Source organism: Diadema antillarum, unplaced genomic scaffold (genome assembly GCF_040938485.1).
Source record: "Diadema antillarum isolate AM-2024a unplaced genomic scaffold, OU_Dant_1.0 seq00001476_RagTag, whole genome shotgun sequence".
NCBI lineage: Eukaryota > Metazoa > Echinodermata > Echinoidea > Diadematoida > Diadematidae > Diadema > Diadema antillarum.
This window is the reverse complement of record NW_027272215.1, coordinates 375201-392418: the sequence shown is the minus strand read 5'-3', so window position 1 is coordinate 392418 and position 17218 is coordinate 375201. Positions and strand designations below refer to the sequence as shown.

Here is a 17218-nt window from a genome sequence, read left to right as displayed (position 1 = left end):
GTGGATGTGGATGGCGTGATTCTGCGTGCATGCAGCATATAGGGAGACACGTACACGCGTCTTGTTTATTTCTATGAACTTGACACGCGCGCGCTGGCGAGGCTCGTCTATATCGTGTTATGGTTCTACTTCGAAAGGTCAGCAGACAAGCTGGGGAAATAAGAGTGTTATGTGCTGTGTGATGTGAAAGCTAGCTGACTCTCTCCACGCGTGTATTCCGCCCATGAAATTGTAACGTGTACTACTGTTGAGTTCGTGTTCGAAACAGCTCCACCGTAGCTCGCCCGATCGACTTTGTGTGTGTTTTAATTGTGTGTGTAACGTGTGTTCGTGTGTCTCAGTATAGGGAATGTACGATCGGCGGACGAGCGATCGAAACCCCATCATCTATCCATCCGCCGCGAGCTTCCGAGACAACCAAGGAAGATAGCATCCTACGCCTAACGAGATAAGTGATCCTCACGAAAAGATGACTGTTAGATGACACTGGATTTGTTGGAATTTAAGAAAGGAATTTACTCATGGCAAGGACTTCACTTGAGCACGAACACGACGAAAAGTGCGTGTCGAAATGCAGATATTCACGTAAGTACAAGCAGCCTAAAAATGCCTACTTCTCAAGACATGATCGTCTGCGTCCATAGGCCTAGCAGGAGTACCGGCGTTCATGTTGCGTGTGTTCTTGTGTACCGTGTGTTATGGTATGGTGTGTTTGAATCGGAGCAGGTGAGGGTATGAGGACGGCCGGGTGAAAGTTTTTGCTGTATAGCTACGTGCGTGAGATACAATCGCTTCCGCCTGCGAGTGTACCTTACATGATTCTGTGATGTTGTGCGTGTATTAACTGGGCTAAAGCTTTTAGAGTATAACAAACAAATGCATGGATTTCCTACTATATTCCAATTTCTGTCGTAATCGTTGAGACTCAATAGAAGAGTGCAAGGCCAAGGAAGCTTTGCAAATACAACTAATAAATGTCAATGCAATTGTACATGTACCATGTCAATGTGCAACGCAGAGCTGAAATAATTCATTAGTGGAATCAGATTCAGAGACGATCCTTAATTTCACACAAGATGAGATACCGACATCCTTTTACCATTTGTGACTCACTTTTGAGATGTAGAACGTTCTATCATTACACTGTGTTAGATAGGCCTGTGTTTTCCGCTGTTTTGATTTACCGCTGACCTCCAGCGACCATGCTCGATTAAGCGAGAACTGCAAGGAGAACCTAGTACAGTAGATATCTACAGTAGAACCGTTGCTATACTAGTAATAGATGTTTATCCTATATTAAACACTTGAAGCAGAGACGTGACTACTGAATTGGCACCTTGTCAACAAATTGCAGACTACTCCGACTAAATCTAGCTCTCTTATAGGAATTCCTGTAGTAAAAGAGACAAAGCATGTGAATGTAGTCAGGACAGTACTTACCTGAAGCTTCCTAATACAATAGTCCAACTCGTGACATGACTTGTTCCAGAGCATGGCCATGAGCACGCTAAGGTCAGGCGACTTTCTACTGTCCAAAGCATAGGCCCGCTGAGATGTCAAATTCACCGCTTCGGTGATACTCAATGCGGTTATCGCGACATTCAGATCTTCTCCTGACGGCAATAATTCATTCCTCCTTGATTTATTTTTTATTACCCACGCCGATGAAAATCGGCAGGGGGTTATGTAAAGGGTTCCGTATGTTTGTTTGTTTGTTTGTTTGTTTGTTTGTTTGTTTGTTTTTTTGTTTTGTTTGTTTGTTTGTTTGTTTGTTTGTGTACAAGATAACAAGAGAACGGGTAAACGGATTTGCACGAAATGTTCAGGGAATGTTTGGATAATGACAGGAAAGAATCGATTAGATTTTGGTGATAATCGGTTGACCCTTGCAAATTCTGTGTGACCTTGAAGTTTTGACCCCATGGTATAGTGACCATTCCGAAAATTTCCCGTTTCTCACTTTGCGATTTTCCGCTACCATACGAAGACATAAACTCCCCAACGATCCGACTTCGCTGCTCAAATGTTCGTAAGAATTCCGAAATTTACGTTTAGGCCTATTTGAGGGACTATGTCCTTCTAGATTTATGAAAGTTCGTTCTCCGTCATCACAAACTGGCCCGTATTTTCATGATTTTTCAAATTAACATTGATTGTTTTTTTCGTTGGAGGAGCATTTTGCTCGGTCGCAGTCACACTGCACGATATGCGTGCTCAATGTCAATGCGTGTGCAAGGCCGCTGAAAATGCATCGCGCTCTACACTGTTGGTGCAAAATTGCACCGGGGACGTTGCGGCGCTCGTTGGTGGCCGAATACTGGTGCAGTAGACATTTGCATTCAACCCTTGCATTGAATAATTCCCGTAGACACTAATCATAGGGGTAATTGCCTAGGGGGTACGTAAATTTTGTTTTTCTTTTTTGCTTTTGTGGATACCATCAAAGATCGTACACTCATACGACCTTTGATATTTGATGATTTTTCAAATTAACATTGATTGTTTTTTTCGTTGGAGGAGCATTTTGCTCGGTCGCAGTCACACTGCACGATATGCGTGCTCAATGTCAATGCGTGTGCAAGGCCGCTGAAAATGCATCGCGCTCTAAGTTGGTGCAAAATTGCACCGGGGACGTTGCGGCGCTCGTTGGTGGCCGAATACTGGTGCAGTAGACATTTGCATTCAACCCTTGCATTGAATAATTCCCGTAGACACTAATCATAGGGGTAATTGCCTAGGGGGTACGTAAATTTTGTTTTTCTTTTTTGCTTTTGTGGATACCATCAAAGATCGTACACTCATACGACCTTTGATATCATCACACTCTCGGCTTGCTATAATCAAAATATCCCGCAAGAAAACGGCGTATTTCTCGATTTTTAGCGCTTTTTCCGCGACCCGTCGCGTAGACAATACTCTTAAAACTGGACTTAATTCGCGCGCGCTTGGAAAAGTTCCGATTCTGCACTTTTGACGGTGGAATTTGGGATTTTCGATGGATTTTTGGAGGAGACTTAAGGACTTTCCTGTACGTGAATGAGTGTTAATACCGTATGTGTAATTATGTGATTTGCGTGTGATGTGACTGTAGAACCAAAGATCGTACACTTCATTGTACGATCTTTGGTAGAACTCACTGGCTGGTGATAAAGCACACTGGCAATTAAGTGGCCGAATTCTGGTAGATGACCGAATGCACATTATGTTTACCCCGACTTTGTACTTAGGCGTGGGTCTGCCGCCTTTGACGGCCCCTCTCTAGTTTGTATTATTATTATTATTATTATTATTATTGTTATTATTATTATTATTATTATTTTTTTTTTTTTGGGGGGGGGGGTGCTTTTGTTGATTCTGCAATGTGAATGTTATCAAGATCTTTGCACTATCCGGAAGACGACGGACATAATCGCATCCTCAACTTCGTCCAATGCAAGGATTTATTCTTTCTATTACTTATTTAAAGTTTTTGAATTACAGTTGTATCACGGGCTCCCGAGGCTTTGGACAAAAATGGATATAAATTATTGCAAACAGAATCTAGCGCAAGCACCGTTGTTATTGGTACAGTGCATGTATTCTGTGTATACTCCATGCCTGTGTGTGTGTGTGGGGGGGGGGGGGGGGGGGGGGGGGGGCTAACGTTAGAGAATAATGTAAAGGCCTCCAATCGAAATGTATACACTTCTTTTCCGAGTACCGGTACTATACATAGACATGGATGCTGGTCACTTATAACTCATTGCTTTTCATTTGAAATGTATCATTGAGGTAAACATTTTTTTTTTTTTTTAAAGCGTGCATTGCATAATCACACACTTTCGTCAGAAGCAGGGGAAAAATACAACTTTTGTTTTAACTCAGCTGTTCAAATTAGATCGACTTGACATTAGAAATTGCATACATTTTATATATAAAATGTACATTTGCACTTCATCTGTTCTTTCAACCCGGATGCGAAATGACTTATCATCTACACACAAAATCCAGTGACAGCGGAAAGACCGCGAACCGAGGACTATTTTCCGTCCCTTTTCAACGAAACGGAGGGGTTTTTGAAAAAAACCCAAACAAAACAAACAAACAAAACAAACAACAAACAAACCTACTATCGGAGGCGTCGGGGCCAGCAACTTAACCGCAAACTCGAAATGAGACAGACTGTATTTGTTTTGTATATTCAAATGGATCAAAAATTTATTTTAAAAAAAGGGAAAATGAGGCCAGAAGTTGTGTGATATGATTGATGCAATGTTGTGGAGGGATGCTGACCGTACGAAGCAGCGCGCGATGTCACAATTGCTTTGTGATGTCACAGGTATTTTGCTTTGTGACATAATTATGTATACTGAGTGGTTTGTACTATTTTGGTAATGTGATTGTCGTCATAAAAAGTGACATCAATTAACCACTGAGTGTCGAAAATGCCAGCATTCTGAAATAGTTGAAGAATAGGCCTGCATCATGTAGAACTATTTCAACCAATCACTATACCTCGAGGATAAATTTTTGATCCCAAATGTATAATATCGCGAAGTTTTCTTTGTGACTCATACCGTAATAACGGCAATTAAATAATAATAATAATAATAATAATAATAATAATAATAATAATAATGATAATGATAATGATAATAATAATAATAATAATAATAATAATAATAATAATAATAATACCAATTTGTGTAATGTATTCGATTAGCCCGGCAGTGTTGCCTAAAATATAAGTAATGACTTACTGGCGTTTGGCACCGCCTCGATCTTCAAATCTTGCTATCTAGATGAATCCGACTTCAGATCACTGTAACCTATGCCAGCCATAACATAACTGGGGGCTTCCAAAGAAGAACAAAAACACATTCAATGGGTTATGCAATGGGTCAGGGGCGTTGCATACATGCCAGTGCATAAATAATCTGTTGTTAGGCATACGTGAAGCAACCCAGGTAGAAATTACCATAAAAACACAGTAACCAAACCGAATTGGCCTATGGGAGATGAGACGAATGTGGCTATTTTCATGGAAACGCTGCCAGGGATGCTTTCGAAGGGGACAAAAGGAAACGAAGGGATTACCGGAACACTTCCCGGGGGACAGTTATTGAACATCTGCGCCTGTTGTCAAACAAAAGCCCGGAATGATTTGAGGGATTTTCGGTTCCCATGTGTGTGTAAATAATAATTAAAAAAAACAACAACAACAGAAGACCCTCTCCTCGTTTAAGTTGACTTTTAGTATAGGGTGAGTATAACAAATGAGAAGAAAAAGTCACTGTATGAATAAAATTTGACAAAGGGCTTAGAAAATCGCAGAACTGAAAAGAAAAGTTGTGCAGTTTGTTTTTCAAGAGACGGCTATACCGATCGTGGTTGTGTTATGCAAATTAGACAATTTTACCATTAACTTCTTTAACATAATATAAGGCAATAACATTTCTCAAATTATAACGCCTCCCCTTATATGATATAATCATTCCTTACACCTGGTACTAGAACAATTACTTTGAGGCTGAAGGCCTATATCATGTCATCTTCTTGAATGGCGTGCGTGTGTGTGTGTGTGTGTGTGGGGGGGGGGTGTATGTGGGCGGTTTGTCGATAAGTGAGTCTTCCTTCATTCATTCCCTACCCCCTCCATCTTTTTCATCATGTGCATAGTTTTGCATTTGCTCCTGTAAAGCAACCATATAAATTCTATCCACAACATAACCCTGCGCCTAATTCTAATTCTCACACCAAACTACTAGTATAAAACCTCTATATATGTCCCAACCCTAACCCTATTATGTAAAGTCTATGGGGAAAATAAAACCGGAGCAATTGTCGCAGGAGCAAATGTCGTGTCACCCATCATCCCTGCACCTCCCTCCCCCAGCCCCCCTCGGGACTTCTTGTGAATAATACATTAGCGATGCCACGCGAGGTATCACCGCATCCTGAACGAGGAACACCTACGGTACCCCATGGACCTGCTGTCTCTATAAAATACCAATGTTGAATGCACTCGTATCGTTGGCTTCGTGCCAATGCTGACGCACAGTTGTGGTTCGTGGTTTGGCCTCTATGATATTGATAATCCGAAAAATGATTAATTCCATTCAGAAACCTGCTCCGTATTTCGTGTAATTTGCTTTGTCATTCATTCTTAAGCGAAATCTTCAAGCAAAAACAACAACAATAGCAACACCACCACCACCACCAACAAGAACAACGACAACGCAGTATAATTCAAAACGACAGTACAATAAATTGTCCGAATCTGGAGGTCCTATACTGCGACATATGCATTTGACAAGAAATTATGTGAACCGGAAAATTGTTATTGCTATAATTTTGCGTTGTGAGACTCACAAGTAGTTAGGCCTATAAGGCCGCTGACACCGGGTGTGATTAGTAAGGCATATTTTACAATTATGCAATGAAGGCGGAGAAGAGAAGAATAAGGTGACAAACGGGTATCCGTCGTATTTCTATAGTATAAAAGACACTGCAGGGTTTTGTCTTCCATGGTGCTTATTGAAAAGAAATGACACAGATACTGACAGAGCAAACTAAGTAACTAGCCATACTCTCAAAGAAAGAACATCCCGACCGTGGTGACACAGGAGGAAACGTGCATGTTCTACAATAGCCGCTCTTCAATCTTTCTTTTTCTTCAGTTGTCTACTCTATATTACGAGGTCACATGTAATTTGGAATACATCATGACATGAAACCATAATATTTTATACAAACCCGTGGTTGTCATGTTGTCATGGTGTTCTTGCAGTATTACAATGCGAAGTACAATGTATTTGATTTACGCAGTATGGGGTAAAATCGTGATGCTTCCCAATAGATATTATTGAGCGGTTATAATATGCATTCATTTTGCTGCTTATGCGAAGTATGATGAATTGCATTCAGCCAATGCTGTTCATGGCTTTGGTGATTCTCCGCATAAACCAAGTTCTACTCTGTCATAAAAGCCAAAAGATTTTGTGCATGAGTGTGCAAAGACCTCATTTCTGAAGTTAAGCTTCTTAACCGTTGTAGTTGTTGTCGTTGTTTATTCATAATTAATTCGTATTCTTAGGTTGTATAGCTCTTTTCCTATATTTCATTTACGAGTATACTAGCCTGCAATGTGGTGTTCGTAATTTGATGACATCTATAACTTTTCACTCAAAAGACACACTTTTATGATAGACTTTATGAAAGGGATTTTACTTCTCTTTGAAAATCTCTCATAGCTACATTATTATGAGCGACTCTGGTGGCCATTCTGAAATTTATATCAAGACTTTTATGTGATGACTTCATGAAATGGTCCCCAGATATATTATGACACTCATTTTCAGTACAGTTTCGCGAACAGTGAAATACAATGAACATCAAACAATAACTACATCAATATAACTTGAGTAACGAAAAGCGATCACTGTTTTGGTGTAATTATCGCTATCATTACCATCATCATCATCACCACCACCACCACCTTCACCGTCATCATCATCGTCGTCATCATCATTACCATCGTTGTGAAGTATTATAGTACAGTTTTGTACATGTATATTTGTACAGGCCTATATATACTATAGTACTAGCCACGATGAATAACGAAAAAGTGCGTATCGATTGAGAGATTATGCTGGTGGTCCTGATGCAACGAGGAAATTTGACTGTTGACACTGCATGGTCAGGAGGTCATTTCACAATAAGATAAGCCCTTAGAGATCAGTTTATGACAGTTAATTTCACTACCTGAAGAGAGATTGGAAAAAAGAGAAGTTTAGCAATCTGAATGCTTATATCTTATACAGTGTACAATTTTACAACATAATGAAGTTATATGTGGACTGACTTTAGAGTTTAAAGATGGGGACGAGTAAATGGGTGAAGACGACGAAGAGAGTAGATGTTTCACTGAAATCCATCCCCCCCCCAAAAAAAAGGTGGCATTGTGTACTTTCCTTAGATGATTTCACTATAGTTGAATGGTACAGTATATTTGATGTCTTGAGACTGCATGCGCACGTTCGTTTATCAAGAAAGCTTTGATGTAATTGCGAGTAAGTTATTACGCAACACTGCAGTCTTATTTTTTTTTTTAGACTAAAGGACGCATTATATGGTAGCCTCTTCACAGAAGCTTTGACCAGGGAGATGCACCTCCCTGCTTTGACTCCCCTCTCCGAAATTTCCTTATAGCCACTGATATACCATAAGTTTGTTTATTAGGCATCCATCTTTATTATCAATTTCAAAAGGGATATCGTCATATAGAATGATGAGTATTATCTCGCCCAACATGTCCAGCAAAAGGCATTGCCTGCGTGTGCTTCCGGACAGGGCCTCGAATTATTTTGTTATTAAGAGTAAACAGAGTCCATCTCCAAGTGATACACGTGCATGTACCATGAATTTATTTGCACAGTTTAGCCTCATTTCAAGGCAGTTCATTAAAAAAAATACGATGTTGATATAATAATGATAATACCCATCCTTAGTAGGCCTACAAATGGTACAGTCATTATACTCTTTTCAGATTTGTGTTATGAGATGGATCCTCTACAGATAAATTGTATACTTTCCGCAACAACATGCTGCCATCATTTATCATGGCATGATAGGTTCCTTGCTCGGTGATTGGACTTTTTTTTCAGTAAAAGTTTTCTCACCTCGTGCGATGGACCAGCCTGGGCTAATTTGAGGGACAATGTATTATGCGGGTACAAATGACAGTGACAAAATGCTGGTATGTATGACAGTTTGTTTTTCCATCTGTGTATACATAAACATGTAACTTATCAGGTCAAACTGCAAAAATTATCTTCCTGTCACCTTTGTATTGGCAACTCTGGATTTCACTGCACACTATGTACAATGTAACGGAAATTAATGTAATGATAATTTGTTCGTGATGGAACTGCATGATTGAATTCGTGGAATCTGTCTGATCTTGTTATATATATTGCCAATTTTTTTTTCAAAGTTACTGCAACTGAAATGATTACTTAAAATAATAGGATGATCTGTATGAAGGGGGCTCAAATGCAAGAGTATTTTAATGATGTTCTACCTTTAAATGAAACTGTAACTACTAATATTTATTCGAAATTTATGGTAAAGTGATATAACGCCAAACTGCAGAAATTTGGGCGTTTTTAATATCCGGACAAACCAAAAAGGTGATTCAAACACTGGCAGATGATTATGAGTAGACCTATGGTATACCCACTGGTGACTAAGTGCGTGTTGCAGGCACGTATCACTACGTTTTCTTGATGATAGAAGTTGACAGACAATCATGGAATTCAAAGAACCAATGGGTATTTTGTAGAGCCTTTTTACATAAAGGTGTCTCCTGTTATCTATATAGCAGGAAGGAGTGTCTATGTTGTTAATATTGCTTTGCAGTGAAAATGTGTTATTTACTCGTAACTGCAAAGAAACATCCTGTCCCTGTATAGATGAGATCCTCGTCTTTGTGTTATAGGCCGTTAATATTTGTGCTGCTGCTGCTGATTTAATGCTGCTGATATTTGATTAAACTGATAAAGAATTAATATAACTACAGTGTATTTCAAAAATTAATACCGAAAATGATGATTGATAACGATGATGTTGTAAAAAGCACAGAAAATACGGCCATTCGATGCTACATATCCTCAATAAAAAATATGTAGTTGAGTATTTATTTAGCGCCTTCTCTACTGTATACAAAGCGCTATGCAGATGTCATCGCTGGTCACCATAGAAGATAGAATATACATTATTATTTCCTTCATGGTTATGAATTACAATTTTCAACGTCAGGAGCCACATGACTTTAGTAGCATGTCATTATTTTTCATGGAAACCCGGAATGAAAAGAAAAAAAAAATGTATTGGCGTAGTGATCATGATTGCGTAAGATTCGAGCAAGTATGAGCTAATGAGTGACACGTGTGTGAAAGTGACAGGAAAGATACTGAGGAGAGTGAGAGTTAGAGAGAAAGAGAGAGAGAGAGAGAGAGAGAGGGAGAGATTATAGACGAATATTAAACAAACGTTAATTACTAGTAGTTCTCCGTGCTACTGCGGAGTCACATCAACATTTTTAATAGATGACTAATCGAGCCATACGTCATTTCTCGTTGTATGGACGCCATAATGCTGCATCAATAATCACATACAGGGTATGTATTTGTGTGTGTGTGTGTGTGTGTGTGTGTGCGTGTCTGTATGGTTAGGGATGCGGTGGCATGGGGAATGCGATCTTCCGCGATTATGCAATCATTTTTCTGATGGTCCGATACATCAGCGGTAGAATCCTTCTGCTGTGGTTCATCGCACTTTGCTCTGCCTAATCATCCTGTGCAGCACGCATAGTAGTCCGGGAGCCAGCGGGGGTCAGCCTAGCTGAAAAGGTTACCAATTTTTATGTATATAGCAATTTAGTACATATGCCCCTAAGTATGGAAATGCACGTCTGGCTGGTCATCGGTGGTGGGTGTGGCCAGGAGGGCCAAAAAAAGGACCCCTCAAAATTAGGCTAGCCTAGCTGGAAAAGTAACCCCATGAAAACAAGTGGAACTTGTTCGTTACACTTACAGGATAAATGAATGACCATTGCCAGACGTTTTAAGTGGTGGGGGGTAGCCGCCAGACGCCCTTAAAGACCCAACTTTTTCCAGCTAGGCTAGCCTAGCTGAAAATTTAACCTAATGAAACCCACTGGAACTTGTTATTTACACTTACAGGATATATGCATGGCCGTTGCCAGACGTTTTAAGAAGTGGGGGGGGGGGGGGGGGGGGGGGGGGGGGGGTAGCCGCCAGATACCCTCAAAGACCCAATTTTACCAGCTAGACTATAGCCCTGGCTGGAAAAGTAACCTCCTGAAACCCACTGGAACTTGTTCTATGTTTGTATCTCACCTGATAAACACTGTCGACATAGTATTCTGGTGTTCTTTCTATAACTTTCCACACTTTTGAGCTATATGACCACCAAATTCACTCCTCAGATCATCTAATGATTGCTGTCAAGTGTTAATATTGGTGAAGTCCGACTACGTCAACAGTCAAAAAGTTAATGAACTAGGCCTATGCCATTTGAAAATCTCTGTAATCACAAAGTCGATACGTGGACGAGACATCACTTCGCTTTTGCCTTGTTAGATGGTGAATATTTGTAAGCTTCCGTTTCTAATTCATACAGCACCAGCATACATGTCTGAGAATAGCGGTAAAGAAGATTAGAGTCTTTGGCAACAAGTGCAAAATTGAATTCTGTGCCTTATTTGCTAAACAAACGTGGTAGGAGGACAACGACCTGTTAGGCAATATGGCGGACCAATAGCTCTATATTATTAGTATTATAGAATAAATGACAGTGCAGGGGCGGATCCAGGAATTCCGTAAAGAGGGGGCGCGTGTACAAAAAGGGGGCGCACGCACCCCTCCCCCATTTTTTTCTTTTTATTTCTTTTGTTTCAACAAAAAATAAAGGGGGCGTGCGCCGGTTGCGGTCCTCCCTGGATCCGTCACTGCAATGATGTAGTTCTGAAGCATACTTTTCATTAGATGCTTTTGCAATGACTCAATGTATAGTTTTAATCGAACTAAGTATATATCCATGACTTGCTCATGAATTACGGCAGAATGATTCGGTGAGGAAAGTTTTCTGTCATGTCATTACGGAAGAAGTGAACGTGTCAATATTTTGCTATTTGTTCCATAATTATTTCTGAAGTGGTTAAATGTATTTTCCTAAAACATTTTTTCTTTTATATAATACCTACATCCAAATGCCTATTCGTTGAAAAAATGCGGGCCATGTATTCAAAGGTCAAAGATCATAGGTTAATGGAAGTAGGGCATACATTGTACAACATTTCACTAAGTTGTTGGTTGTTTTTTTGTTTTTGTTTTTTTGTTTTGTTTTGTTGTTGTCGTCGTTGTTGTTGTTGTTGTTTTTGTTTGTTTGTTTGTTTGTTTGTTTTTTTTTTTTGGGGGGGGGCATGATTCAAAGTGTCCTAAAACCTTGTATAATACATGTATTTAGTTTTGTAGTCACGACTCTTGCTATGTATGATGCCAAACTCTTCCCGCTCATACAAATGCAGCCGTTTCAGGGAAATAATTATGATAATGATTGGTAATGCTGAAGTGGTTCATAACATCCCATTGATACTATGTATAGAACAGAAAGTGAATTTGACAATGGTATATGATATCCGCAATTTACTCTTTGAGAGGTTCTATCATCCGATTAATAATGTATAAATTGAATATACAGTAGTCCCCTATTCAGTAACTACAGGTTAAGTTAGATAAGCTGCATTCATTTTGCACGCGACCATGGCGTTATAGCCAAAGATGATTGAATTCTGTAAATCTTTGTGTGCCTGCACAGGATTGGAAAACGAAACAACTTTCTGTGTATAGAACAACGAAACAGAAACTGGTGCATGCATTATTCTCAGTCACTTTGTTATGCATAATGATGGTTTGCTCATTGCAGTTCCGGAATCTCAGCTCGAGGGACTCGAATTGATCCCAAATCAGTCGGCATGCGTGTATCACCCAAAACAATATCTGAACACAATTATAACTGCAGTCCTCCATAGTCTCTATTGGTTGCCGATAAGGGCTGGTATCAAGTTTGATTTTCATATTATTTACAGTACCTTGTATTTAAATGTTTTCATCGAAATGCCCGTACGGTATGCGTATCTCAGTTAACTCTTTAAACCATAGTTGTAATCTACGTGCCAAGAATCTCATGTTTTCAATAAGCGTGAACTCCAAGACATGTGGTGATAAGGACTTTAAGACAATTGGCATCGTCATTATAAAACGAATTCCCCTTTTACAAGACACGTTTTAGATTTCAGATAGAAATATGGATTCGTTTGAATGCATACAAACAGCTTCTTAAATCCTCTTACATTTTGTTTTTAAGATATGGTGTATACTTTAGAAGTGTAAGAAGCATGCTCTTGTTTTAGAGGCTTTGAGTACTGGTAAGAAGCATATGTTATTCTTTATAGATTATGTGAATAAGTACGCATTCAAGAACGTTTTGAATAAAACGTATCCAGACAACTGCATATCATATTTTCACCTCTTCCTTCATGCAGACGTATACTCTTGCCGAGAAGGTTAACTGTTTGATAGATATAGTGCTCACCTTATTGAAAAGGTAATTGGGTAAATTTTTGGTTTCAGTATATTATTCAAACACAACTAAGTTAACTTTTACATTAACATTTTCACAACTCACAAATTCCACACGCACACACATTTCATGATTCACAAGATCCACGTTACACTAATCCTATTTACTTTGCAGAGTGCAACAACAACATAAGTTATATACTGAGCAAATAGGCTTACATCAGTTCGCACTATTCAAGGTTTAGAGTACCGGTAGTTAAGGAACTAAATCGTACCCGATTATGTGATGCTAAGTTGCACCTTGAGATGATGGGCAATGTTACCCCTATAAAGGAGCAGGCAGTGACACTGACTTGCTCCTTTAAAGGAGCAATTTTGCAGCAGTCATGGAGCAAATAAGCACCACATAGGGGCAACATCATACCAATAAGGCACAAGATTGCACCCTCAAGAGAGGGTGCATTCTTGCATCCTTCGGGCATAAAGTTGCACCTAAAGGTACGAGGTTGCGCCTTTTTCAAGGGGGCAAAGTTGCTCCCGAGGGTGTAACTTTCACCCTTTCTTGCGGGTACAAAGTAGCACCCAAAGTTCCAAGATTGCACCCTCAAAACAAGGCACAATCTTGGAACTTTGGGTGTTTCTTTGCACCCTCACGAAAGGATGTAAAGTTGCACCAAGATGTAAAGGCTACACGGGGTGCAAAGGTGCGCCGAAAGGTAAAGGGTGCAAGATCGCACCCTCAAGAAAGGTGCAACTTAGCACCACTTAGTGTGGGTGGAAAGATGCACCCTCAAGAAGGGGTGCAATCTAGCACCACTTAGTGTGGGTGGAAAGATGTACCCAAGGGAACATTTTCGCACCCTCAATAAAGGGTTCAACTTTGCACCCTCTCTTCAGTATTATTTTATACACACGTGAATTCCTTGTTCCTGTGTGCTACGTTTAATATGAGCGTGACCCAGTATTAGTAACGTGTCAAGCCTTTGCAGACACAGAATTTTTTTCTTCATATTGTTTAAAGGTCATTTAAAACAAATTTAAATATATGTTTATTTCTTTTAAGTTAAGAGGAGCAAATGTGGAGATCATGACCTGTGATACCATGTTACGGGAAGTCTATATTTTTATGTGTACTCGTTTTTTTTTTTCAACTACAAGGAATTACCTATGAGCTAATAGGATAAAGAAGCTGAGCATTCCTTTTTTTTCATCAGTTAATGTCAGTGCTGGTGTATTATTCTTGAAAAGTTGGCATCTAAATGTCCTCCAAACCAAGTGCTTACTGTATAAAATTATATTCCTGTGAGTTACGTTTCTTATGAGCATGACAGATCTGTAGACACGTGTCATAGTGGTTACAAACACTAAATTTCCTTTGCTTTCATCGTTATCAAGAAGCGATTTTGAACAATTTCTGATGTTCTGGTTTTTTCAATTTCGTTACGAGAAGGCAATAATGATTTCATGTAAAACATGTTAAGGAAAGTTGATAGTTTGGTTATTTTATCATTACTCATCTTCGTCTTCTCAACAAGAAGATGATACACATGAGCTCATTTGCTAAAGAAGTTGAAGGATGTTTAATTGCTGGTAGCCACGTAGGGGCTTTTGTCATAACATTTTGCATCTTAATCCCTCGAAACTAAGTACATGCAGTATTAGTTTATAGATAACATAATATTTTTGTTGTTGCTGTGAGCTTATTCATATGAATTTTAGACATGTTTCTCATATGTTTCTGTCATATGCTTTACTGAAGAACAGCAAATGTTGAGTTTATTGGCAAGAGAGGTTGATCATTACGTTACATTTAAGTTCATTGAAGTGCCGGAGCATAAACTTGTCTTGAAATATTAGCATCCAAAACCCTCCAAACCAAAAACGTGCAATACTAGACACGACAGGAATTCCTTGTTGTTGTGAGTTATGTTTCTTAAAAACACTGATTTTTCTGCTTTTGCAATGTACTATGTTCAAAAACACTCTTGAACAATTTTCAGATTTCGTTTCTCTCTTAAGAGAAGAAAACGGTGAGGTCATGTGAAGCATGTTCCTATAAGTTTTATTTCGTTAATAATTTTTCTTTACCCATCTCCTCAACCGTAAGGTGATACTGTACCTAAAAAGTCATAGGCAAAAGGTGTTGAGCTTTACTTCCCCTTTTTAAAGTAAATTTAAGAGCTGGGGCATTATCTTTAAAAAGTTGGCATTTTAAGCTATGTACACCGAGGACGAGTCTTACTGAATGGATTTCTTGTTGCAGTAGAATTGTATTTTTTATGAGCTTGATGGAGTATTAGACAATTGTGTAAAGTGTTTGCAAAAACTGTTAATGTATTCCCTTGTGCTAATGTCCAAAGAGTTCATTTGCCAAGTTTTGATTGTCTTTTGTTTTAATCATCAGAGGTTTGTTTTATCATGGTCATAGAGGAAAGAAACTTAATTATAAAAAAAGCCTTCACATAAGAAGAGATACTGTAGGACACAATTTCATCAAAAGTTGTGATTTTCAACATTTCCAAAATGCAATTGATGAATATTTCTCCCCAGGGCACAGAAAGAAAGTAGTTTTTGGTCTTTTTCTCTTTTTTTTTTCACGTCAGTATGTTATAATACCCGCGGGTTTACGCCCATCCCACCAATTTCCATCCGGATACTGTACCCGGCCCTGTTTGTTTTGTTTTGTTTTGTTTTTTTGTTTTTGTTTTGTTTTGTTTTTTTTTTTTACACTGCAAAGAAAATGAGAACACTGATGTTTGAGAAAAATCCTGACATGTTTGATTGGGCAATTCTTTTTTGATGTCTATTATTCTTTCCAAATAAGTTTTTTGGTTATCACTGAGGACAAATACAGATACCCTATTTTTTCTACCAAAACCACAGCACTGTATATTTTCATATTTCTATTTCGTCTCAACACTTGCCCTATTGATATTTCAAAGCATGTTTCCCTGTGCGCTCAAGAAACTCCCCCATTAAAGGAGACCTCCGGATGATTCTCAGATTTTTACATTTGTACAACTATGAATTAGTTATACTGAGGACAGAGTTTCAGAATTTGTGATAATTGGGATGAAGAATAAGAATATTTTCAAAAAATAGAACAAATTGCAATGAACAAGGATGATGACATGGGAGAGTCACCATAAGAATGCATGAGTTGGGGCTCAAGGAAGCAGAACAAAAGAATAAGGCATGCATAGATTATAGACAGGTGAACTCGCAAGCAAGCGGTATTGTTATGGAATTACACTGCTATCATTTCTGAAATATGTGAACCTTATAGCTGGTAAAATTGGGTCTTTGAGAGCGTCTGGGGGCTACGCCCCACCACTTAAAGCGTCTGGCAACCGTCATGCATTTATTCTGTAAGTGTAAGAACAAGTTCCAGTGGGTTTCATGGGGTTGCTTTCCTAATTTTCACCTAGGCTAGCCTAGCTGGTAAGAGTTTGGTCTTTGGGGCGTCTGGCGGCTATTGTCTGGCAACAATCATTCAATTATCCTTTGAGTGTATCACAAGAACAAGTTCCAGTGGGTTTCAGGAGGTTATTTTTCCAGCTATATATAGGCTAGTCTAGCTGGTAAAATTGGGTCTTTGAGGGCGTCTGGCGGCTACCACCCCCCCCCCCCCCACCACCACCATTTAAAACGTCTGGCAACGGTCATGCATATATCCTGTAAGTGTAAAGAACAAGTTCCAGTGGGTTTCACAAGGTTACTTGTTCAGCTAGGCAAGCCTAGCTGGAAAAAGTTTGGTCTTTAAGGGCGTCTGGCGGCTACCCCCCACCACTTAAAACGTCTGGCAATGGTCATTCATTTATCCTGTAAGTGTAACGAACAAGTTCCAGTGGGTTACATTAGGTTACTTTTTCAGCTAGGCTAGCCTAGCTGGAAAAATTTGGGTCTTTAAGGGCGTCTGGCGGCTACCCCCACCACTTAAAACGTCTGGCAATGGTCATTCATTTATCCTGTAAGTGTAACGAACAAGTTCCAGTGGGTTTCATGAGGTTACTTTTTCAGCTAGGCTAGCCTAGCTGGAAAAATTTGTGTCTTTAAGGGCGTCTGGCGGCTAC

The 17218-nt window shown here is 39.3% G+C and overlaps 1 protein-coding gene across 1 annotated transcript in view; it reads left to right on the top strand.

The window, feature by feature from the left end:
- Nucleotides 1–202: 202 nt before the first annotated feature.
- LOC139709875 (solute carrier organic anion transporter family member 4A1-like) overlaps nucleotides 203–17218 on the top strand; it is a 103039-nt gene continuing 86023 nt past the window's right edge. Inside the window, exon 1 of the mRNA XM_071621830.1 lies at nucleotides 203–585. Coding sequence (XP_071477931.1) covers nucleotides 522–585 — 64 coding nt within the window. The 5' untranslated portion in view covers nucleotides 203–521. The remainder of the gene's footprint in view (nucleotides 586–17218) is intronic.